This window comes from Saccopteryx leptura, chromosome 6, assembly GCF_036850995.1.
Source record: "Saccopteryx leptura isolate mSacLep1 chromosome 6, mSacLep1_pri_phased_curated, whole genome shotgun sequence".
NCBI lineage: Eukaryota > Metazoa > Chordata > Mammalia > Chiroptera > Emballonuridae > Saccopteryx > Saccopteryx leptura.
Genome location: NC_089508.1, coordinates 69,364,933 through 69,389,786, shown reverse-complemented (window position 1 = coordinate 69,389,786; position 24,854 = coordinate 69,364,933). Strand labels below are relative to the sequence as shown.

General features: G+C 38.9%; 2 protein-coding genes across 5 annotated transcripts in view; one reads left to right on the top strand and one right to left on the bottom strand.

The window, feature by feature from the left end:
- The window catches only part of USP8 (ubiquitin specific peptidase 8), a 68,048-nt gene extending 50,089 nt beyond the window's left edge, over nt 1–17,959 (top strand). For 3 of the 4 annotated variants that reach the window (XM_066344735.1, XM_066344734.1, XM_066344736.1), the window contains 9 exons: nt 576–662; nt 3,057–3,134; nt 3,544–3,806; nt 6,959–7,171; nt 7,587–7,797; nt 9,802–10,038; nt 11,771–11,913; nt 16,802–16,934; nt 17,099–17,959. In XM_066344735.1, coding sequence (XP_066200832.1) covers nt 576–662; nt 3,057–3,134; nt 3,544–3,806; nt 6,959–7,171; nt 7,587–7,797; nt 9,802–10,038; nt 11,771–11,913; nt 16,802–16,934; nt 17,099–17,284 — 1,551 coding nt within the window. In that variant the 3' untranslated portion in view covers nt 17,285–17,959. The remainder of the gene's footprint in view (nt 1–575; nt 663–3,056; nt 3,135–3,543; nt 3,807–6,958; nt 7,172–7,586; nt 7,798–9,801; nt 10,039–11,770; nt 11,914–16,801; nt 16,935–17,098) is intronic. The other variant, XM_066344738.1, reaches the window with a different exon arrangement.
- The window catches only part of USP50 (ubiquitin specific peptidase 50), a 43,923-nt gene continuing 36,602 nt past the window's right edge, over nt 17,534–24,854 (bottom strand). The window contains exon 7 of the mRNA XM_066344739.1: nt 17,534–19,166. Coding sequence (XP_066200836.1) covers nt 18,975–19,166 — 192 coding nt within the window. The 3' untranslated portion in view covers nt 17,534–18,974. The remainder of the gene's footprint in view (nt 19,167–24,854) is intronic.

The window sequence follows — 24,854 nt, the reverse complement described above, 5'->3', positions numbered from 1 at the left end:
AAATTGATTTCTATAACTATTGGGAACATTTTTAGTCGATTTTCCCCCCTCTCTTATGTAATTAACAATGCTTTCATTCTCTTTAATATATTATTCTTTTTGGGAACATGACCACTTTCAAGGTAACCAAAGTCATATGAAATTTAAATAAAAGCATATGTTCAAAAGAGGCTATGGTGAGTTATACTAATGACCAGGATCTTGTAGTTTGCCGTGTACTATGAACCAGTGCTTCACAACCCATTGTGATTTGCTTCAGTTATTTTTTTGTCCTACTGATTCATCCAAATTTTTTAGTTCTTTATCTTTAGTATTAGGAAGTCCCACATGGGCACTACCACCTTTAATTTAAAAGAATCTACTTTGATAATAAAAGTTACATAAACTTTTCAGAGGTTTCAATTTTTTTCTCCTTTTCAGTCTAATGAATTTGCTTGTATTAGCTAGTGATAGGTAGGTATATATTGCAGGGGAAAATTATTTTTAATTTATTTAATTGTGTTTACATAGATTCTAGGGTATTGCGAGAAAATTAAAGGTTTTTTTCCACTTCTGAAATGTTAATAATTTTACAGCCTGTTAAGATTAAAGGACAGCCAGAAAGTGGAATTTTAAGAACTGGAACTTTTAGAGAGAATACAGAAGACAGTGAAAGAAATAAAGTAAGTAGTTCCTTGGGTGGGAGAAAAATGTGGCTTATAACCTGTGGTTAATTGTTACCATATCATTCATTCTCCATTTTAAGATCTAGTCTCTGCCAATATGTGGTGATGGAAGATAGTTTGACTTTGGGTGGTGGGAGCATAATGCAGTATACAAATAATGTATCATAGAAATGTACACTTGAAACCTATATGATCCTATTAACCAGTGTCACCTCAATAAATAAAAAAAAAGATCTACTCTCTGAAGGAATCTTCGCTACCTTTGTTAGCTGATTTGTGTTTGTTTTTATATGCTTGTATGCTTTTTGTCTTCCTATTTAAAATACAACAGTATAGCCTTGACTGGAGAGCTCAGTTGGTTAGAGCATCAGCCCAATATGCAAAGGTTGATGGTTAGATCCCTGCTCAGGGCACATACAGAAACAGGTCAATGTTTCTCTCTCTAAAATCAATCAATAAATTTAATAAAAAACATATACAGTATATTCATTTTATGAAAGTAAAAAATACTTAGGCCTTACTATTTGACCCAGCAATTCTACTTCTGGATATATGCCCACAAGAACTGAAAGTGGGGCCTCAAAGAGATATTTATACATCTATTTTTTTTTTAAAGATTTTATTTATTGGCCCTGGACAATTGGCTCAGTGATAGAGCATCAGCCCAGTGTGTGGAAGTCCCAGATTCAATTCCTGGTCAGGGCACACCACAGGAGAGGTGACCATCTGCTTCTCCATACCAACCCACCCCCCATCCCCCTTCCCACAGCCATGGCTCAATTTGATCAAGTTGGCCATTGACACTGAGGATGGCTCCATGGCCTCACCTCAGGTGCTGAAATAGCTTGGTTGCTGAGCAACAGAGCAGTGGCCCCAGATTGGCAGAGCATCGCCCTGTAGGGAGCTTGCTGGGTGGATCCTGGTTGGGGATACATGTGGGAGTCTGTCACTCTGCCTCCCTGCCTCTAAGTAAAAGGGGGGAAAAAGATTTTATTTATTGATTTTACAGGGAGGGGATATAGTGAGAAGTATCAACTCATAGTTGCTTCATTTCAGTTGTTCATTGCTTGCTTGACATATGTGCTTTGACTGGGCAAGCCCAGGGATTTGAACCAGCAACCTCAGCATTTCAGGTCAACACAATTGATCCATTGCACTACCACAGGTCAGGCTATACATCCATTTTTATAGCAGTATTATTCACAGTAGTTAAAAGATGAAAGCAACCTAAGTATCCATCAATAGATGAATGTATAAACAAATGTGGTATGTACAAACAATGGAATATTACTCGGCCTTAAAAAGGAAGGAAATTCTGATACATGCTACAACATGGATCAATTTTGAATATGTTATGCTAAGTGAAATAAGTCAGTCACTGAAGGACAGATACTGCATAATTTCATTTACCTAGGGTACCTAGGGAAGTGAAATTTGTGGAGACAGGAGCTAGAGTGGTGATTACCAAGAGTACAGGGGGAATTAAGCAGTTGTTTAAATGCGTAGAGTTTCAGCGTTGCAAGATGAAAAGAGTTCTGGAGATTGTTTGCGCAACAATGGGAATATACTTATGCCAATGAACTGATTAAAAATGGTTAAGATGGTAAATTTTATATATTTCATCACAATTTTTGAAATATTTAGGACTTTTATGAGTCATCTTTGCCTCTGTTTTTAAGAGCTTTATTTAAGTATAATATGCATACCATAAAACTCACCTAGTTTGGTGATTTTAGTTCAGAGTTGTGAAAGTTATTCACTCAGAAATTTTAGAATTTTTCCATTACACCAAAAAGATCTCTGTGCCCAACTTTTGTCACTCCTTCCTACCCTCAGGCTCCAGGCCACCATCTGCTCTCTCCGTAGATTGGTCTCCTGAACATTTCATATAAATGGAATCATTTTATATTTTATATATGTGATTTATAGTCTTTTGAGTGTCTTTCACCTAGCTTAATTTTTTGAGACTCATCTATCTTACAGCATGTATCTATAGTTTATTCCCAATTTTTATTCATTTATCATCTGATGGACATTTGGATTGCTTCAACTTTGGGGCTATTATAAATAGTGCTGCTATGAATATTTGTATTCAAGTTTTGGGGTAGAAATATGTTTTTATTTCTTTTGGGTTAATAACTAGAAATGGAATTGTCTTTGTGTTTTGTTCTTTTAAGGACCACTATCTTAGGCTTGTGTGTACACACACTCCTCTTCCTGTGATATTTAGACTTTGAGAAATTGTATATAATTCTTTGTCTTCAAACTTTTAAAAAATATATTTATAGTAGCCAACACAAGGCTATTGGTTCACTGGTACTAGTAGCTTAAATTTGTATATGACAAAATTTAATTTTAAAAATCAGATTTTTTTTTTTTTTAATAATCTAGTCTCGGGAGCCTTTGACAAGAGCACGAAGTGAAGAAATGGGAAGGATCGTACCAGGACTGCCTTTAGGCTGGGCCAAGGTAAGACTCTAAATTCACACAAATAAATAATATGGTCATTGTGTTCTTTTTAAAAAATGCTGTTTGTTTATTCTGTATCTTCTCTAATGTACTCAATTCTATTTCTTCATTACAGAGAACCTAGCTAGTCCCTAATTACAGCAGGGTTAGCTTTCTGAATATCCGATCTGGGATGCTGGCTATAATGTATGGGCATTCCTGACATTTGTCATTTAGAAACAATGCATTACTTTAAAACCTAAAATTCTTTAGAAGTTTAATTACAGAAGTGATTATCACCATTTTATTTTATTCAAATTCTTTTAATCCAAAAACAAATTTAGTAGTGGAACACTTTTGAGTGATTTTTTTATTCATGTAATAATGTTTTTGACATGGGTTTTTTGTTTGTTTTTTTCTATCAACTAAGTTTCTTGACCCAATCACTGGAACTTTTCGTTATTATCATTCACCTACCAACACTGTTCATATGTATCCACCGGAAATGGCTCCTTCATCTGTACCTCCTTCCACCCCTCCAACTCATAAAGCCAAGCCACAGATTCCTGCGGAGCGGGACAGGGAGCCGTCCAAACTGAAGCGCTCCTACTCCTCCCCAGATATAACCCAGGTCATTCAAGAGGAAGAGAAGAGGAAGCCAGCGCTAACTCCAGCAGTTAATCGGGAAAACAAGTAAGTTTATTCTAGTTCCTAAAACCACAGTAATCTTCTGTGTTTGAAAACTACTCTAAACATACCAGTTTATTTATGTCAGAGAGCCACAAATTCCTGTGGATGGCTGTCTCAGCCATTGTTATTACCATAGAGAAAAAAAGAAATGACTGGACTAAAATGCCCTTCCCCCAAGTGCTAAATAAATAGTCGTCCCTTGCCATATCACGGTTCACTTTTCGGAGTTTCACTGTATTATGGATTTTTAAATTGTATATAATTTTGTATCGTGGATTTTTCACTATATCATGGGATTTTGTGATGTATAGGTATTTTTATATATTATTATTTTTGCAGTAAAATAAGCATTTTCTAGCCTAAAAAATTGAAAAGGTTTATAAGAGTGTGAGGAGGGGTTATGAAGACTTAAAATATATATAAGTAATAAAATAAATATAAGGTCACCTATCACAGGGTTGGGGGGGTTCTGGAACCTATCCCTCGTGATAGACGAGGGACCACTCTATGTCAGAGAACACTGTCATGAGTATTAAGGTAGATAGAAAGGTATATACATTATTGTATTTTAAGTCACCATGCCATAGACTCTCACCTAGAATTTTTCCTAAACTTCCTAAATATCCCTTTGAAAACCATTATTTATAGGTTTGTTGAGTTTGCCTTGCTGCAGCTCTCAGATTCTAAACTTTTAAGTGAGTCAGTAATGTGGAAGTGACCTTACATAGTACTGAAATAACAAGCATTGTACTGTGTGTCAGCTCCTAATCCTTATTCTGGTCCTTCTTCCTTCATTGCATTTCTGCTCCTCTGTTCACAACTAGTGATCTGTAGGTTCATGTAAGTTTCCCAGAACAGGAGCTTGTTTAGATATGTTCCTGGCTTTATCCCGTTTTGAATACTCTGTTTCTGGCTTATGACTGATAAGGTTATGAGTTGGTAATTCTAAATCCATTTACCACTTCTAATCTTTACCATTTTGGAGAGGGGAATAGATGAAAGTGTAAATTAAATAGCTTTGTTTTCCTTTTTATAATATAGGCCTGCTTAATTGCTAAGGAATTCCCGCTTGGCTCTCTTTTTGGCCCTTTTGATGCTTCCCCAGCATGTAGTTGATACATTTTCCTCCTGAGAACTTACCTTGCCCATGGGGGTTTACTTGGAGATTTCTTTTTAGTCAGTAAATCCAGTTACAGATTTTTGGGATCACTGTTAAAAGTGGTGAGATTTGATTCCTTCTTACATCACTGTATTTTTTTTAATGAATTGAATTTATTAGGATGATACTGGTTCACAAAACCATACCGTTTTCAAGTGTACAGCTCAATAAAACGCCCTCTGCCCCAGCAAGTCTCTTTCCATCCTCGTTCCCTTTGGCCCGTGCCCACCTCCAGCCACCTCCACCCTCCTTCCCTCTTGATCACCACACTGTTAGTGTCGGTGTGTTATGTGTATGTGTTTTATCCCTCTCAGCTAGCTGTCTGTTCCATGTGTCCATACCTCTGTGTGTTGTGACTGGCTTATTTCACTTAGCATAATACTCTCCAGGTCTATCCATTGCATCATCATTCTTAATTAAGTTTGTTAATTTGACAGTTTTAAAGAACATCACATATGCGCTTTTAAGTATTTATATATCTTGTTGGTTAGAGAAAGAGTACAGGAGTGGAGACACCTGAGCACAGGTAAAGAAAAGCTGACTGACATACAGTACAGTATGTTCCCAGTGTTCCTTTCAGGGGTGGAAATATTAATGATTGAATCAATAATAAAAGAAAGACTTACCAGTTAAGATTTTACTTAATTGTATAGTAGTTCTAGAAGTTCCACCTAGAAACCAAATATCCTAACTAACAAAGTCTTTGAGGCATTCCCTAGTTCATTGCTGTCCAGTAGACGTGGTGATAGAAATGTTCTGTACCTGTGCTGTCCAGTATGGTAGTGGCTACTCTGGATTGTGGCTAGTGTAACTGAGGAGCATGATTTTTTTTTTTTTTTTTTTGACAGAGACAGAGAGTGAGAGAGAGAAATAGATAGGAACAGACAAGAAGGGAGAGAGATGAGAATCATCAATTTTTCATTGCGGCACCTTAGTTGTTCACTGATTGCTTTCTCATATGTGCCTTGACTGAGGGGCTACAGCAGACCAAGTGACCCCTTGCTCAAGCCAGCAACCTTGGGTCCAAGCTGGTGATCTCTGCTCAAACCAGATGAGCCCGCGCTCAAGCTGGCGACCTCCGAGTTTCGAACTTGGGTCTTCCAGGTCCCAGTCCAATGCTCTATCCACTGCACCACCACCGGGTCAGGCTGAATTTTTTTTTTAATGTTCATTAATTTTAGAGATAGAGAAAGAAAGGGAAAGAGAAAGAGACAGGATCATTGACCTGTTCCTGTATGTCCCCTGATGAGGGATTAAACTGGCAACCTCTATGCTTTAGGATGATGTGTCAACCAACCAAATTATCCAACCAGGGCTTGCTATTTATTTATTTGTTTGTTTGTTTTTAAAATTTTAAATTTAGCCACCTCTGCATAGTAGCTACTATATTTGTCAGCACAGCTCTCAACTTTTAAGGAATAATACCCAAATAACCTCTCCCTCTTTTGATTACCCCACAGTAATATATAGGAGTGGGCAAAAGTTAGGTTTATAGTTGTATGAGGAACATAGTTTATTCATGTATTATTATTTATTAATGTGTGATTTTCCATAGGAGCAACTGTAAACCTGCATTTGCTCGTGCGTGTGTGTGTGTGCATGTGCGTGTGCGCTCGCGCGCTTGTGTTTATATTTCTTTTCTTGGCATTCTGTTAAGTTCAACATTTGGTAATACTGAACTTCCCAGGATCGTGTAAAGTAGTTTGAAAGAGCCTTCTTTACTGGAAGACTCTACCTGTTTATGAGAAGCCAGAGAAGCTTCTGGTTGTCAGTAAGAACCATGGACCCACATAAGAGGTTAAATAATATGTGAGGGTCATAGAATATGTGTTACCTAGATATTAAGACTTAGTACCTTATGAGTTAACTTGTTAACACTTTACAAGATTACTGTGTACTATGGTACACATGCTGGAGTTTGCTGCCATTTATAATTTGAACCTTATTTTCAAATGCTGTACATTCTAAGACATCTTGTACGCTTATCCTTTCTCAGGCCAACGTGCTACCCGAAAGCTGAGATCACAAGACTTTCTGCTTCTCAGATTCGGAACCTCAATCCTGTGTTTGGAGGATCTGGACCAGCTCTTACTGGACTTCGGAACTTAGGAAACACTTGTTACATGAACTCGATACTGCAGTGCCTCTGTAATGCTCCACATTTGGCTGATTATTTTAACCGAAACTGTTACCAGGAAGATATTAACAGGTAAATAAATTTCTTACTTTTTGCAATATAATGTTAAAATAGGGATGTAACACCCAGCTTCTTCAAGAGAAATCAAATTAGGGAAGGGGAAGATACCTTTATTCTTAAGAAAAGTGTAGAGAAAAGCCTCCTCTAAGTTGGTAAAGGACAGACAGGAAAAGAGCAGGGCAAGAAGGCAAGGATCTCACTGCCCAGAATGGAGCCGCTGATGGGGAAGAGGAGGCAGAGCGGGGCTGGCGGCCGGAGAGACGGGTGGGAGGGGTGTGTTCAGAGTCTTTGGTAAGAAACCTGTGAATTGAGTATTTTAGTGTAGGGTTATAGTATGTTAATACTGTAATGTTAACATCAAGAACCCCACTATACTTGACTTTTTACAGTTTCCTCTATTATTTTTTGTAAAATTTTGTTTGCCAAGGTCAAATTTGTTGGGGCATAAAGGTGAAGTGGCGGAAGAATTTGGCATAATCATGAAAGCACTGTGGACAGGACAGTACAGGTATATCAGTCCGAAAGACTTTAAAATCACCATTGGGAAGATCAATGAACAGTTTGCAGGATACAGCCAGCAAGATTCACAAGAACTGCTTCTGTTTCTAATGGATGGTCTCCACGAAGATCTAAATAAAGTAAGAAATTTGATTTTTGATTTATTTTGCAAAGTCTCTTTAGGGTTGTTCAGCACTGTAATCATTTTTATAGCAATTTAAAATTATAATTGATTGTTCAGTACTCGTTTATTCATGTCTAGTGACTTTGTACTAAGGCATGGAACTGTAATACATATCTGATGAGTCTGGTATTTGAAAAGTACACACAATTTGTATTTACTCAATAAAATGTTACCAGGTTGTATTATTTTTGGAAAGAGTGTGTTTGTAACTCACCTGTATGTAAAAGGAAAATTATAAGCATATGATTTTATAAAAGATTAGCTGCAGACAGCCTGAATGTCTTTATTGTAGTTATATATATTATTGGATATTATATATATTTATTATATTCTGTATATATTATGTTATATTCTTATTTTTTTCCCTAAAATAAGAATTACTCCATGTAACCACAGATGACTCGTGGAAAGTTGTTATTGAGGCATGTGTCTCTGCATAAAAGACCAATCTGTTTAAATATGATGGCTTCTTTTTAGCACCAAACTGTCCTCTCAGAATCCTTTGAGATCTCCCGTAGAATATATATACACATACACATGCATGTGAATATATGCATAGTGTGTGTATATGTATATTATGTATGTGTGTGAGAATATGAATATATATGTGTGTCTGTGTCCATCTGTCTAGTTGCAGCCCCATCTCTCATCTACATGTAAATGTCTTGTATTTTTATTTTTTTAATATTTAGTTTATTGATTTTTAGAGAGAGGAAGGGAGAGAGACAGGAATATCTGTTCTGGTATGTACCTGATAGGGAATCAAACCAGCAACTTAAGTGCTTCAGGATGATGCTAACCAACCAAGCTACCCGGCCAGGGCTTGTCCTCTTTTTTTTTTTTTTTTTTTTTTTTTCATTTTTCTGAAGCTGGAAACAGGGAGAGACAGTCAGACAGACTCCCGCATGCGCCCGACCGGGATCCACCCGGCACGCCCACCAGGGGGCGACGCTCTGCCCATCCTGGGCGTCGCCATGTTGTGACCAGAGCCACTCTAGCGCCTGGGGCAGAGGCCACAGAGCCATGCCCAGCGCCCGGGCCATGTTTGCTCCAATGGAGCCTTGGCTGCGGGAGGGGAAGAGAGAGACAGAGAGGAAAGCGCGGCGGAGGGGTGGAGAAGCAAATGGGCGCTTCTCCTGTGTGCCCTGGCCGGGAATCGAACCCGGGTCCTCCGCACGCTAGGCCGAAGCTCTACCGCTGAGCCAACCGGCCAGGGCTGTCCTCTTTTTTTTTTTTTTTTCTTTTTCATTTTTCTGAAGCTGGAAACGGGGAGAGACAGTCAGACAGACTCCCGCATGCGCCCGACCGGGATCCACCCGGCACGCCCACCATGGGGCGATGCTCTGCCCACCAGGGGGCGATGCTCTGCCCATCCTGGGCGTCACCATATTGCGACCAGAGCCACTCTAACGCCTGGGGCAGAGGCCACAGAGCCATCCCCAGCGCCCGGGCCATCTTTGCTCCAATGGAGCCTTGGCTGCGGGAGGGGAAGAGAGAGACAGAGAGGAAAGTGCGGCGGAGGGGTGGAGAAGCAAATGGGCGCTTCTCCTGTGTGCCCTGGCCGGGAATCGAACCCGGGTCCTCCGCACGCTAGGCCGACGCTCTACCGCTGAGCCAACCGGCCAGGGCTTGTCCTCTTTTTTTAAAACCAGACTTTTCAGCTTTTTAAATTTTTATTATTTTTTGATTATCTTTTTTTCAGATTTTTAAATTAAAATTTATTAAGCAATTCCAACAAGTCGCACCCTTTTGATAAAGTTTTTGGTTTCCCAGGAGGGTTTTTTTGTCTAGAATGGTTTTTTTTATAGAACTTAATGAGATTAGAACTCCTTTATGAAAAGAATCAGAAGTGTTTCTAAATGTGCAGAGTGCTTGTATTTAATAAATATATTTTTTCAACTTTCTGTTTATATGCTGACCTTGAGATATTAATATAGACTTTAAATAATCTTATTTCCAGGCTGATAATCGGAAGCGATATAAAGAAGAAAATAATGATCATCTTGATGACTTTAAAGCGGCAGAACATGCTTGGCAGAAACACAAGCAGCTCAATGAATCTATTATTGTTGCCCTCTTTCAGGGTCAATTCAAATCCACAGTACAGTGCCTCACCTGTCACAAAAAGTCAAGGACCTTTGAGGCCTTCATGTACTTGTCTCTCCCACTAGCATCCACAAGTAAATGTACATTACAGGTAAGTTTGTGATTGAGAGAAAATGATTTGCTGAATAAAAACACTGTTAATATGTATATAGAGATGTACTTTATTCAACAATTTATGTCTATTCTTTACCCCTATAAACATTTTGTAGGTCAAACTCACACATAAATTATTTTGATTAGGCCTATGTACATTAGAAAAATATTTCCCTTTTCAAAAAGAACTGTTTCTTTTCTATAGGTATTTTCTTACTAAAGACTCTTTCAGATTTGATAAATAATAAGTTTATTATTATTATTAAGAGAGAGGCAGAGACAGACTCCTGCATGCACCCCAACCGGGATCTACCCTGCAAGCCTCCTACTGGGTGATGCTCTGCCCATCTGGGGCCACTGTTTCCATAGTTTGGCAACCAAGCTATTTTAGCACCTGAGGTGAGGCCATGGAGCCATCCTCAGGTTGCGGGGCCACCTTACTCAAACCAATTCAGCCATGGCTGCAGGAGAAGAGAAGGGGGGGGGGGGCGAAAGGGTGGAGAAGCAGATGGTCGCTTTTCCTGTGTGCCCTGACCGGGAATCAAACTGTGGACTTCTTCAAACCAGACTGATGCTCTACCACTGAGCCAACTGGCCAGGGCCAATAATAAGTTTTTTAAAGTTTGTATTTTGAAGAAGTTTATGTTAATTTGGAAAAAATTATTTGCTGACTTTAGGTCTGCTTTTTATAAGAATTTGCTTTAGGCCCTGGCCGGTTGGCTCGGTGGTGGAGCGTCGGCCTGGCGTGCAGGAGTCCCGGGTTCTATTTCTGGCCAGGGCACACAGGAGAAGCGCCCATCTGCTTCTCCACCCTCCCCCTCTCCTTCCTCTCTGTCTCTCTTCCCCTCCCACGGCCAAGGCTCCATTGGAGCAAAGTTGGCCCGGGCGCTGAGGATGGCTCTATGGCCTCTGCCTCAGTGCTGGAATGGCTCTGGTTGCAACACAGCAACGCCCCAGATGGGCAGAGCATCACCCCCTGGTGGGCATGCCGGGTGGATCCCGGTCGGGCGCATGCGGGAGTCTGTATGACTGCCTCCCTATTTCCAACTTCAGAAAAAGAAAAAAGAAGAAAAAAAAAAGAGTTTGCTTTACATGGGGATAGCAAATAAATACCCTGATTTCCACACAGTGGCAGTGTGGTGTAAACCACTTGTTGATCTCTTTAGTGCTGGCTTCATTGAGGATGTCATAAATTGCAATAAGACTTTCTGGGCCCAGGTCAAAATGTGCTCTTGGGATTGGCCCGTCTTCCTGTCAGCACAGGTGGCCCTCAGCTGTCTACTTAGTTTTTGTCTGCATCCCCCACTAGATCATAAACTTTGTGAGGGCAGGAACTGTTTTGTTCTAGCTCAGCAATTGCCAACCTTTTTCATCTCATGGCTCACATAAACTAATTACTAAAATGTTGCAGCACACCAAAAAAAATTTTTTCCGATCTGACAAAAAAAGGTATAATTTTAATTCATTCACACTAGACAGCTATTGTTGTTTTGGCTGTTGTCATTTCTTATGTGACAGTCTAAGGGAAAGGAGGTCAGTTCCCTGACTAATCAGGTACAGCATGTTTTAAAAATTCTTGGGGTCCACCAGTATGTCTCCTGTGGGCGCTGGTTGAAAACCACCGGTCTAGTGTCCTCCGTGCCAGGCAGAGTAAGCTACTGAATAGATGCTCAGTGACACTGTTGAAGAAATGAATTAATGAATATCTACTGCTTCTTTTTGTCCTCTAGGATTGCCTTAGGTTATTTTCCAAAGAAGAAAAACTCACAGATAATAACAGGTTTTACTGCAGTCATTGCAGAGCTCGAAGGGATTCTCTGAAAAAGATAGAAATCTGGAAGTTGCCACCTGTGCTTTTAGTGCATCTGAAACGGTAAAGGGCACAAATTTTTCTACATGTTTAGTACAGTTCAGATGAAGGAATTCAGAGTCCTGTATTCTAAGTCACTTTGTTGAACTGCCTGCTAAGGATGCATAATCAAGGAAGATAGCTGGTTAGGACGTCTCCAGGGAATAAGGCAGAAATGAGACTCGAGTTCACCTTAGTGTTTGCAGTAACAGCAGTGACCGCACAACTCTTTTTTTTTTTTTTTTTTTTTTATATAATTTTATTTTTTTAATGGGGTGACATCAATAAATCAGGATACATATATTCAAAGATAACAAGTCCAGGTTATCTTGTCGTTCAATTATGTTGCATACCCACCACCCAAAGTCAGATTGTCCTCTGTCACCTTCTATCTTGTTTTCTTTGTGCCCCTCCCCACCCCCTATCCCTCTCCCATTCCCCCCTCCCCCCCCGTAACCACCACACTCTTGTAAATGTCTCTTAGTTTCACTATTATGTCCCACCTACGTATGGAATAATACAGTTCCTGTTTTTTTCTGATTTACTTATTTTGCTTCGTATCATGTTATCAAGATCCCACCATTTTGCTGTAAATGTTCCGATGTCATCATTTCTTATGGCTGAGTAGTATTCCATAGTGTATATGTGCCACATCTTCTTTATCCAGTCATCTATTGATGGGCTTTTTGGTTGTTTCCATGTCCTGGCCACTGTGAACAATGCTGCAATAAACATGGGGCTGCATGTGTCTTTACGTATCAATGTTTCTGAGTTTTTGGGATATATACCCAGTAGAGGGATTGCTGGGTCATAAGGTAGTTCTATTTTCAGTTTTTTGAGGAACCACCATACTTTCTTCCATAATGGTTGTACTACTTTACATTCCCACCAACAGTGTATGAGGGTTCCTTTTTCTCCACAGCCTCTCCAACATTTGCTGTTACCTGACTTGCTAATAACAGCTAATCGAACAGGTGTGAGGTGGTATCTCATTGCCGTTTTGATTTGCATTTCTCTAATAGCTAAAGAAGATGAGCATCTTTTCATATATCTGTTGGCCATTTGTATTTCTTCCTGGGAGAAGTGTCTATTCATATCCTCTTCCCATTTTTTTATTGGATTGTTTGTTTGTTTGTTGTTGAGTTTTATGAGTTCTTTGTATATTTTGGATATTAGGCCCTTATCTGAGCTGTCGTTTGAAAAAATCATTTCCCATTTAGTTGGCTTTCTGTTTATTTTGTTATCAGTTTCTCTTGCTGAGCAAAAACTTCTTAGTCGGATGTAGTCCCATTCATTAATTTTTGCCTTCACTTCTCTTGCCATTGGAGTCAAATTCATAAAATGCTCTTTAAAACCCAGGTCCCTGAGTTGAGTACCTATGTCTTCTTCTATGTACTTAATTGTTTCAGGTCTTATGTTTAGATCTTTGATCCATTTTGAGTTAATTTTTGTACAGGGGGAGAGACTATAGTCCAGTTTCATTCTTTTGCATGTGGCTTTCCAGTTTTCCCAGCACCATTTATTGAAGAGGCTTTCTTTTCTCCATTGTGTGTTGTTGGCCCCTTTATCAAAAATTATTTGACTATATATATGTGGTTTTATTTCTGGGTTTTCTATTCTGTTCCATTGGTCTGAGTGTCTATTTTTCTGCCAATACCATGCTGTTTTGATTGTCGTGGCCCTATAATAGAGTTTGAAGTCAGGTATTGAAATGCCCCCAGCTTCATTCTTTTTCTTTAGGATTGCTTTGGCTATTCGGGGTTTTTTATAGTTCCATATAAATCTGATGATTTTTTGCTCTATTTCTTTAAAAAATGTCATTGGAAGTTTGATGGGAATTGCATTAAATTTGTATATTGCTTTGGGTAATATAGCCATCTTGATTATATTTATTCTTCCTAGCCAAGAACAAGGTATATTCTTCCATCTCATTATATCTTTTTCGATTTCCCTTAACAATGGTTTATAGTTTTCATTATATAAGTCCTTTACATTCTTTGTTATGTTTATTCCTAAGTATTTTATTTTTTTTGTTGCAATCGTGAAGGGGATTGTTCTTTTGAGTTCCTTCTCAGTTGTTTCATTGTTGGCATATAGAAAGGCTATTGACTTCTGTATGTTAATTTTGTATCCTGCGACCTTACTGTATTGGCTTATTGTTTCTAGTAGTCTTTTTGTGGATTCTTTGGGGTTTTCGATGTATAGTATCATATCATCTGCAAAAAGTGATACCTTTACTTCTTCTTTTCCGATATGGATGCCTTTTATTTCTTTGTCTTGTCTGATTTCTCTGGCTAGAACCTCTAGTACCACATTAAATAAGAGTGGAGAGAGTGGACAACCCTGTCTTGTTCCTGATTTAAGGGGGAAAGCCTTCAGTTTAGTGCCATTTAATATGATGTTAGCTGATGGTTTATCATATATGGCCTTTATCATGTTGAGATATTTTCCTTCTATACCCATTTTGTTGAGAGTCTTAAACATAAAATTGTGTTGTATTTTATCGAAAGCCTTTTCTGCGTCTATTGATAAGATCATGTGGTTTTTGTTCTTTGTTTTGTTGATATGGTGTATTACATTAACCGTTTTACGTATGTTGAACCATCCTTGAGATTCTGGGATGAATCCCACTTGATCATGATGTATTATTTTTTTAATATGTTGTTGTATTCGATTTGCTAGTATTTTGTTTAGTATTTTAGCATCTGTATTCATTAGAGATATTGGTCTGTAGTTTTCTTTTTTTGTGCCATCCTTGCCTGGTTTTGGTATGAGGGTTATGTTGGCTTCGTAAAATGTGTTTGGAAGTATTGCTTCTTCTTCAATTTTTTGGAAGACTTTGAGTAGAATAGGAACCAAGTCTTCTTTGAATGTTTGATAAAATTCGCTGGTATAGCCGTCAGGGCCTGGACTTTTATTTTTGGGGAGGTTTTTAATGTTTTTTTCTATTTCTTCTCTACTGATAGGTCTGTTTAGGCTTTCTGCTTCTTCTTGACTCAGTCTAGGAAGGTTGTATTTTTCTAGGAATTTATCCATTTCTTCTAGGTTGTTGAATTTAGTGGCATAAAGTTTTTCATAGTATTCTACAATAATTCTTTGTATATCTACGGTGTCCGTGGTGATTTCTCCTCTTTCATTTTGGATTTTGTTTATATGAGTTCTTTCTCTTTTTTCCTTGGTAAGTCTTGCCAAGGGTTTGTCAATTTTGTTGATCTTTTCAAAGAACCAGCTCCTTGTTCTATTAATTTTTTCTATAGTTTTTCTGTTCTCTAATTCATTTATTTCTGCTCTGATTTTTATTATCTCCTTTCTTCGGCTGGTTTTGGGTTGTCTTTGTTCTTCTTTTTCTAGTTCCTTAAGGTGGGAAGTTAAGTGGTTCACTTGGGCTCTCTCTTGTTTGTTCATATATGCCTGAAGTGATATGAACTTCCCTCTTATCACTGCTTTTGCTGCATCCCATAGATTCTGATATGTCGTATTGTCATTTTCATTAGTCTGTATATAACTTTTGATCTCCGCACTTATTTCTTCTTTGACCCATTCATTTTTTAAAAGTATGTTGTTTAGTTTCCACATTTTTGTGGGATTTTTTTCCTCTTTTTTGCAGTTGAATTCTAGTTTCAAGGCTTTATGATCAGAAAATATGCTTGGTACAACTTCAATTTTTCTGAATTTGCTGATGTTGTTTTTGTGGCCCAACATATGGTCAATTCTTGAGAATGATCCATGTACACTGGAGAAAAATGTATACTCAGTCACTTTGGGATGAAATGTCCTGTAGATGTCTATCATATCCAGGCCGCACAACTCTTGCATGTGATTCTGTCTTTAAAAATCAGTGAAACTAAATTATTGAGTTTCAAATATAAAAATTTTTAGTCATTACCAAGCATCAAGTGAAAATTATTAAAATATCATATAGTGACACTAATGTATTAGTTAAAATTTATTTAAGCAATAAAAAAATTTTAATCTGGTACTGAAAATTAAATATGTATTTTTTAAAGGTAATATTTTAAGGATGACATTATTGAGTGTAGACTTAGTTTTGTCCACACTTTTTCAGCTAGTGAAAAAGATCTGGCCTATAGTAGTGAAAGCAATAATGGGAGAGAGTTGTAAAATCTGCCTCAAATCTGATTCTTTTGTCTTTATGTACATCTGTGGATGGATTACAGAACTTTGAGTCCTTTTATTGAAAAACTTTTTTTTTTAAACTTTTTTAAAGTAAATTTCATCTTTTTATTGAGAGCTGTAATTTTATTCCAAAGAAAGCATTTTTACTGTAATTTTTGTTTCATCATTACACATTTGTTCTGTTAGAATTTTTAATGCTGCATATTACTCTTGGAGAGTATCTAAAAATATAAGTGGTTTAGAATCCAGTTTTTAAAAATAATTCTAAAAGAACTATATCACACCTACTGAAATACCAGTATTTGTGTATTTAAAGGAGCAGAGTATGCCAGGGTAATGGAAGGACATTATTTCAATTCCTAGTCTACACGCTTGCAGTTTCCAGCTCTAGTTTCCCCAAAAGTGCATGCTTAAATCTAGAGCAGCTCTCTCGTCCGTATTTCTATAGTGATTAGCACTATAAATGTGGGTTTTCAAAACTTTACATTTATGGAGGACACATCTTACAATTCTAGCTAGCCTAGGGATCGGGGACCAAAGTGTGGTCCTACTTCTTGTACTCTGGCTGTTTGACCTTGGGCAAGCCATTCAGTATCTACGCACCTGTTTCCTCACACAGTGGAAAAGAAGCCCGTCCACTTCTAAAATTCTGAGTGTGTGATTGAAATGGATTTTGTGATCCTGGCTAAAAATCTAAATTGTTTCTAAGAATTAGGTTCATTCTGATTGATAACTTGGATCTAGCATGTAATTGCTGTCACGTTTCGCTTTGCAGTTTTTCATATGATGGCCGGTGGAAGCAAAAATTACAGACATCTGTGGATTTTCCCTTAGAAAATCTTGACTTGTCGCAGTATGTTATTGGTCCAAAGAACAGTTTGAAGAAATACAACTTGTTTTCTGTTTCAGTAAGTATGTCATTGAACTAAATACTTTTTCCTTCAAAGCAAACTAAAAATAAGTTTCATATGGTTTCTTACCTCATACAAAGGTAAGAACAACGTAAAGCTTTGAAACTATTGACATTTTAAATAGTTCAGTTTGAATTGATTTTCTACTTTGTTTGGCACAGAATCACTACGGTGGGCTGGACGGAGGCCACTACACCGCCTATTGTAAAAATGCATCAAGACAGCGGTGGTTTAAATTTGATGATCACGAAGTGTCTGATATCTCCGTTTCTTCTGTGAAATCTTCAGCTGCTTATATCCTCTTTTATACTTCCTTGGTACCACGAGCAACTGATGTAGCGACATAAGAAGAAGTAGGTTATAAGCTAGTTATCTTTTAAAAGGCTGAACAACACAACTCTTGAAATGCTTATAAAGATACTGGGTAGCTGTAGCTGGCCATTTAGAGGAATTTAAGACAGTGAGAGCTGTGTTACTATTTCCATATATTTCAGGTCAGTGCTATTGTAAAGCAACTGACTAATAACATTTAACAAGTATTGCAGTACTTAGAGGTACCATTTATTTCATAACAACTTTTTTATTTTGCTCCAAAGTTAAAATAATGAACTAGGTAGGCATTATTATTCTACTGATCTAAAAAACCATCATATTTTTTATTTTTATTTTCACTCTTATGGCCTTTTCATATTTCTAAATCTCAGCTTGACCTATGAATATTCTAGAATGATCTAAAGCAGATAGGAATGTATGTGTATATATTTATTGCACACTTGCACATCAGATCAATGTATATAGTATAGGTGGGCCTCTTGTGAAAACCTGGGGCCCAGAGGGTTGCTTTTCTTTCTCTTTTGGCCTGTCCTGAGGAACTGCAGTACTCTCTTAGGGAAATGACAGGGCAAAGCTGTTTTTCTTTTGGCTTTGGGCTGTATTTGTGCACTAAATCTTTATTCTAACAAAGTAAGTGGAAACTTTTCTTTAATTTTTTAAAATGAGAATTTTCATTTACACCTACATTAAAATCTTAATGAGAAAAAGAATTTAAAACCCTGTAAGTGTTTTGTCTTTAATTTAATATTATCAAACACAGGACAGTAGAACTATAGATTTTATACACATGCACACTCTTTATCTGATGACATGAACTTAAAATTTAGTTCACTTATCCTGTTAGCATCAAGGCTCAGTTGCACTCTTCAGCCTGACCCAGAGCTACATATAGTACTTACAATTCTCAGAGTTGGGGGTCATTGTAAGATATAATATCCAGACTCATTCTATCAAGAGCAGAATTCTTAAGATTAAGATAAAAAGGAGGAGGCTTCCAACATGGTTGCAAAGCAAATTGCATTATGAACCACATCTTTACAAAGTGATGTGTTAAAAGGAATAGAGGAGCTTAGAATTTATTATTTACCTCAGGGACTCAGTTGCTATACATGAAGTCAGTTAAAGCACTCCATATAAAAAGATTCGAAAAATGTTTCTAGAAGACGTCACCATTAGTAGATTCTCACGGAGAAAATGAAAGGGTAAATTTTGAATTGTGAAGCTGACAGCTTTTCATGTTCAGCAGTTAGTCTAAGAGATGTAGTTTCTTGGCTAAAGTATCTGATCAATTGTTTCCCAGTCACATTCTTAAGCTCACAGAGCCATTTGAACAAAAGTTAATTTTGTTCCATTCCATTAGGTATCTTTGGAAAATAATGTTAGATATGTACATATATATATAATTATGAGATATTTTATGATAAAAATCCACCGTAATAAACATTGTTTTGAAGCCTGAATTCACTACATAATCTGCAGTGCTTGGAAGTCTCCCGTCCACTCTCACTGCAGTGCTGTCATGCTGCCTTTCTCAGCGTGTCAGGACCCATCCTTGGCTCTAGACTATCTCATTTAAGGTTGCATGATGCCAGAAAGAAAAATGTCAGTGATTCAAAAGTAAGTTGCAAGAATTTAATAACAAAGCAAACCTTGAGTACCAGTTTCTGATTGCTTGTTTTGCAACTTTCAGGAAATACCCTTTTCCTAGCTCTTGCGCTTTTCAGTAGGTATAGAAAAGGGCTGGCAGCTGTAGAACAGGAGATACGCTGTCGCAGTTTGAACTGAAGTATCTGGAATCTCACTGACTCGTGAGTCATCAAAGCTAAACCAGGCTTGGGTCCCTGAGTTCTTGCAGAAAGCAGTGTAGTGGCCACCATCCAAATCACCAAAGTGGTTCTAGGGGAGGAAGAAGGATTGTCAGACTTAGTATGCACATGCACACACTCTACTGGGACAGAAAGGTAGTGCCAACTGGTATTTTTCATCATTGTCCCTTATACTAAATTAAAAGGAAATTATAACTGTTAAATTGAATCATACATATAGCCTGACTTCTATATGGCTTTTCGTTTCACTGAATTACTTCTATATTGTACTCACTGACTACTTAACAGAGTCTGTGAATGAAATAGAATAGTACTTGACTGATATTTTCAGTTAGTACTTATTGAGCACTCACTGTACATAGACTATTAAACATTAAAGGCCATTTAAAAATAAGAAGATAGTTATCTTTCCTAAATGAACTTAGTTTAATTTTGAAAATAGGCTAAAATAGACATGAAAAAAGATATTTAACGTTGGAACAAGACATTTCCACACCTGCATATTGCCACCGTACAACTTGAGAGGGTTGTACCACCATTCTCTCAGTCACCAAGGGTCCAAAAAGAACCTGTTTCATTCTCTTTTCCCCTGTCTTTACTAACCCAGTAAAGGATGTTTGGAACAAAGACATTGAGACCTTCACGTCTCAGAAGGTGTAGAGCAGGGCTGACAAACCATTTGTCCACGCGCAGCACGTCCAGTCTGCTGCCTGGTTTGTATGGCCTGTGAGCTAAGGAAGCATTTTATATTTTTATATGGTTGGAATAAAAAAGAAAAATACTCTGTGACATGTGAAATTATATGAAATTCAGATTTCAGTGTCCTTAAATAAAGTTTCCTGGGAAAACAGCCATGCTCATTCTTTCATGTTCTCACGGGCTGCTTTTACACTACAACAGTAATATAGTTGCAAGGGACCACGGGGCCTGCAAAGCCTAAAATCTTTGCTGTCTGGCTTGCTGATCCTGGGTTGAAGGAAGAACATTTTTTTTTTATAATCAGTTCTGACTGTGAATTCAGTTCTAATACAAAGGACCTAAAGGAAATTATTTAACCTTTCTGAGCTTTAATTCCCCCATCTATCAAAATGGGTAGTAAGCTGTCCTGTCTTACAGAGCTGCTGTCTGGTATTTCATATTATAGAACTAGCACATAGGAGGTACTCATTAAATGTTCCCTTGGACCTTTTATCTTCTCTCCCCTGACATGCTGGAGAATACTCCAAAGCTAGCAGTTAAAAGATCTAGTCCTGGGCCTTGCCATGTGACCATAAGCTGACATGCTTCTGTTTCCTTGTTTTTTAAATGGTGTCCATAATAGTGTGATGTGATTTGATAAAGAAAACATCCATCCAGTAGATAAGTAGTGCTCAGATGATGAAGTAATGTTCTCAAGTGATTAGAACAGAACTGGAATATTATGTTCAATTTTGATGACTAAATATATTTTAAAAAATGACATAGGAGACGGTCAAGTATTTTCCTAGACTTTCATTTCCAGCCATTATGGGAGATAATTAGCTAGTATGAAAACCTTGGTTATAAATGCTGGGTAAAACATGATGAATACCCTTTGAACTGTATCACTGACTTTTCTTTATTGATTTGAGAGAGAGGAGAGGAGGGAAAGAGAGATAAAGACAGCAACATCAGTCTGTTCCAGTATGTGCCCTGAACAACTGTATGGCTGACTTTAAAGATTGTTTAGTAAGAGTGACCAGGGGCCAGAACCACAGGAAACAAAAAAGTAGCATGATGTGTGGTGGATGCTGTGACTGCCTTGGAGTAAAGATGATTCCTGGGCTGTGTAATGAAGGTGCTTCAGTGTTAAAGGTCACACAAGGACAGGAGGTGTAGTGGTCCCTTGTCTATAACCAGGGCTAGGTTCCAGAATACCCCCCACACATGATAGGCGAAAATCCACAAAGTAGCGACCTTATATTTATTTTATTATTTATGTATATTTTAAGGCTTTATAAACCCTCCTCTCACACTTATAAACCTTTCCCACACTGTTATTAACCTTTCCCACACTCTTATAAACACGTCCTATGCTCTTAAACACTTTCTACACTCTTAAAACCTACATAAATTTGGCTGCACAATTTGGGTCTGCAATGCCCCGTGTCAGTCATGTGGACTGCATATTTAATAAATCTGCTTTAATAAAACCCTTCAAAATTAAAAAAAAACCTACATAATTTTAACAACATAAAATTCTAGATGGATACTCACCAGTAGTATTTTATTTCAATTTAATATTCTTTTAATATGTTTTAATTAATATTTTTTGTATTTTATATGTTTTTTAGGCTAGAAAATGCTTATACCACAAAAATAATTAAAATAATAAATATATAAACATACCTATATACCACAAAATCCCGCTATATAGTGAAAAATCCACAATACAAAATTAGATATGTACAATTTAAAAATCCGCGATACAGTGAGACCGCGAAAGGTGAACCGCAGTATGGGAAGGGGTGGCTGTACAGTCTTAGGTCCCAGCAAAGTGAGGAGGTCAAGTTCACACACATAACCGGGACTCTTAAAGAGACTCACCCTGAGTAAAAAGGTAAACTAGGGAGGAAAATCTCATCCTTTAGTGCTTGTCTTAGTTTAGGCTATGAGTGCAGAGAATAAAAGTCACTTCTAGGAATTTGTTACCATAGACCCTGTGTGGTTTCAGGATCCCGTGAATCTAATGTGAAGTATTTTAGGGAAGCTAGGTAGAAGAAAAGAGAATTACTTTCTGGATTGATGAACCATAATTCAGGCTGCACAAGATACCCCATATAAAACCCTAGCAATGTTGACTTTACTGTTAAAAATTACAGAACACACAAGGAAACAATTGTCCATGAATAAGAGTTAGAAGGCAGTAAATACCAAGATTAAACCCCCAAGGACTTCAGATAATGGAATTATCAAATAGAGACTACAGAGTACATTTAAAATTTAGACATATGACAGAAGGAAGCTAACTTAAAAGGGGGAGGGAAGCTAAATAAAACTTCCAGAAGTGGCCCTGGCCGGTTGGCTCAGCGGTAGAGTGTCGGCCTGGCGTGCAGGGGACCCGGGTTCGATTCCCGGCCAGGGCACACAGGAGAAGCGCCCATTTGCTTCACCCCCCCCCCCCCTCCTCTCTGTCTCTCTCTTCCCCTCCCGCAGCCAAGGCTCCATTGGAGCAAAGATGGCCCAGGCGCTGGGGATGGCTCCCTGGCCTCTGCCCCAGGCGCTAGAGTGGCTCTGGTCGTGGCAGAGCGACGCCCCGGAGGGGCAGAGCATCGCCCCCTGGTGGGCGTGCCGGGTGGATCCCGGTCAGGCGCATGCGGGAGTGTCTGTCTCTCCCCGTTTCCAGCTTCAGAAAAATACAAAAAAAAAAAAAAAAAAACTTCCATTAGTGAAAAATGCACGCCTTTAAATAAAACATTTGGTATAGAGAGTCAGGTCCAAGATGGTGGCAGGAGAGGGTGCTAAACCTGCCACCTCCCAAGAACACAGTGTATACCTGCGTCTAGAGCCGTTCCTGAGAGAGCTGAGGGCTGACTGAAAGTGCTTCTGCAGGGTGAACAAGAGAGAGAACACAGAACGAAGGTGGGGAACCACGAGAGCTCTGCAGCTGAGGGAACTACAGAACCAGAGAAACCAGTGCCTACCACTGTTGACGTTGCCTCTGCGCTGGGAGAGAGGGTGGGGCTTCTAGCCAGATGACCTGGTTGACTGGAGGGCTGCTATAGCATATCCCCAGCCACTCCAGCAGGAAAAGCAAGGTGCCAGAGTGTGTGAATAGGACTCCTCCACCTGGAGCTCAATCCCCCGGGTATAGTGAGGTGCACAGGGACAGCTCACCTACCAGAAAGAGTGTAGAACCAGCAAAGTCCTGCAGCATGCGGCCCCCTCAGGACACTGCAGAGATAGGGCGGCACTGCTGCATGATCACAGGGATCCCCTGGCCGGAGAGAATGGATGTGGAGCTAGCGGAGCACTGCAGTGCACACACGGCTGCCCCAAACAAAGTGTGGAACCAGTGGGGCGCTGCTGCGAGCACACACAGGACTAACATGCCCAGAGAGTGCAGAAGTAGCAAGCTACAGTGCACGCACACAGCAGCCCTTCCAGAGAAAATGGAAGCAGGAGCGTGCTGCCACGTTGCACTTGGAAGCCCTCCTCAAACCTGGCTTGGGCAACAAAGCAACAGTGCAGAACATGCACAGCAGGCAGCCCCACCCAGCTCAGAAAGGCACACATATAGCTGTCCCGCCTTGACTCTATTCTGGCTGCGGACAACCAGAACAATGAGCTACCACACGTGTGCACACCAGACAGCCACACCTGGAACCCGTTCCTTCTGGTCAAGAGGCACACTGGACACTGCACATGCTCACCCCAGTTACAACTGGCCTACCAAAGTCATCCAGCATACAGTCAACACGAAGCCCACTTTTCCAAGATTGAGAGAGCTACTTCATCTAACTCAGGAAGAAACAAAGTCAAACAAAATGGGAGACAAAAGAATATGCCCCAAATGAAGAAACAAGAAAAAACCTTAGAAAAAAGTTAATGATATGGAGATAAATAATGTGCCTGAAAAAGAATTCAAAGGCCCTGGCTGGTTAGCTCAGTGGATAGAGCATCTGCCTGGCATGCGAAAGTCCTGGGTTTGATCAGTGGTCAGGGCACACATGAGAAGTGACCATCTGCTTCTCCTGTCCCTCTCCCCCTTCTCTCTGTCTACCCCTCTCGCAGCCAGTGACTTGGTTGGTCCAAACTTCAGCCTCAGGCGCTGGGGATAACTCAGTTGATTCGAGCATTGGCCCCTGACGGGTTGCTGGGTGGTTCCCAATCGGGGCACATATGGGAGTCTCTCTATCTCCCCAGCCTCCTCTCACTTAAATTATAAAAATAAAGAATTCAAACAAATAGTCATAAGGATGCTCAAAACACTTGAGTAGAATAGAGGTACTCAGAACCTCAAGAATTAGAAAATATAATAAAGAACCAATCAGAAATGAATAGCACAATAACCAAAATGAAAAAAACTTTAGAAGGAATCAACAGCAGATTAATTAATATGAGATATGAGATAGATTAACAACCTGTAAGAAAAAATGTGGAAATCACTCAATAGGGACAGCAAAATGAAAAGAATTTTAAAAGTTGAAAATAGCATAAGGGACGAATGCTACAACATCAAGCACTATGACATTTGTATTATAGGGATTTCAGAAAGAGGAAAGAAAGGAGCAAAGAGTATATCTGAAGAAATAATGGGTGAAAACTTCTCTAATGTGGAGAAGGAAACAGACATCCAGGTTGAGGAAGCACAGAGAGTTCGAAACAAGATGAGCCCAGAGGAACCACAGTAATTAAAATGGCAAAGGTTAAGAATAAAGACACATCTTAAAAAAAAAAAAAAATAGAATAAAGACACATCTTGAAGGCAACAAGGTAGAAATGAATCATGTACAAAAGAAGCCCCATAAGTCTTATCAGCTGATTTCTCAGCAGCAATTTTCTTTTTTAACAGCAAGAGAGAGAGAGAGATGAGAAGCATCAACACATAGTTATGGTACTTTAGTTGTTCATTGATTGCTTTCTCATAAGTGCCTTGACCAGGGGGTTCCAGCTGAGCCAGTGACCTTTGGGCTCAAGCCAGTGACCATGGGTTCATGTCTATGATCTCAGGCTCAAGCTGGTGTCACTGCGCTCAAGCCAGATGAGCCAGCACTCAAGCTGGATGAGCCTGCATTCA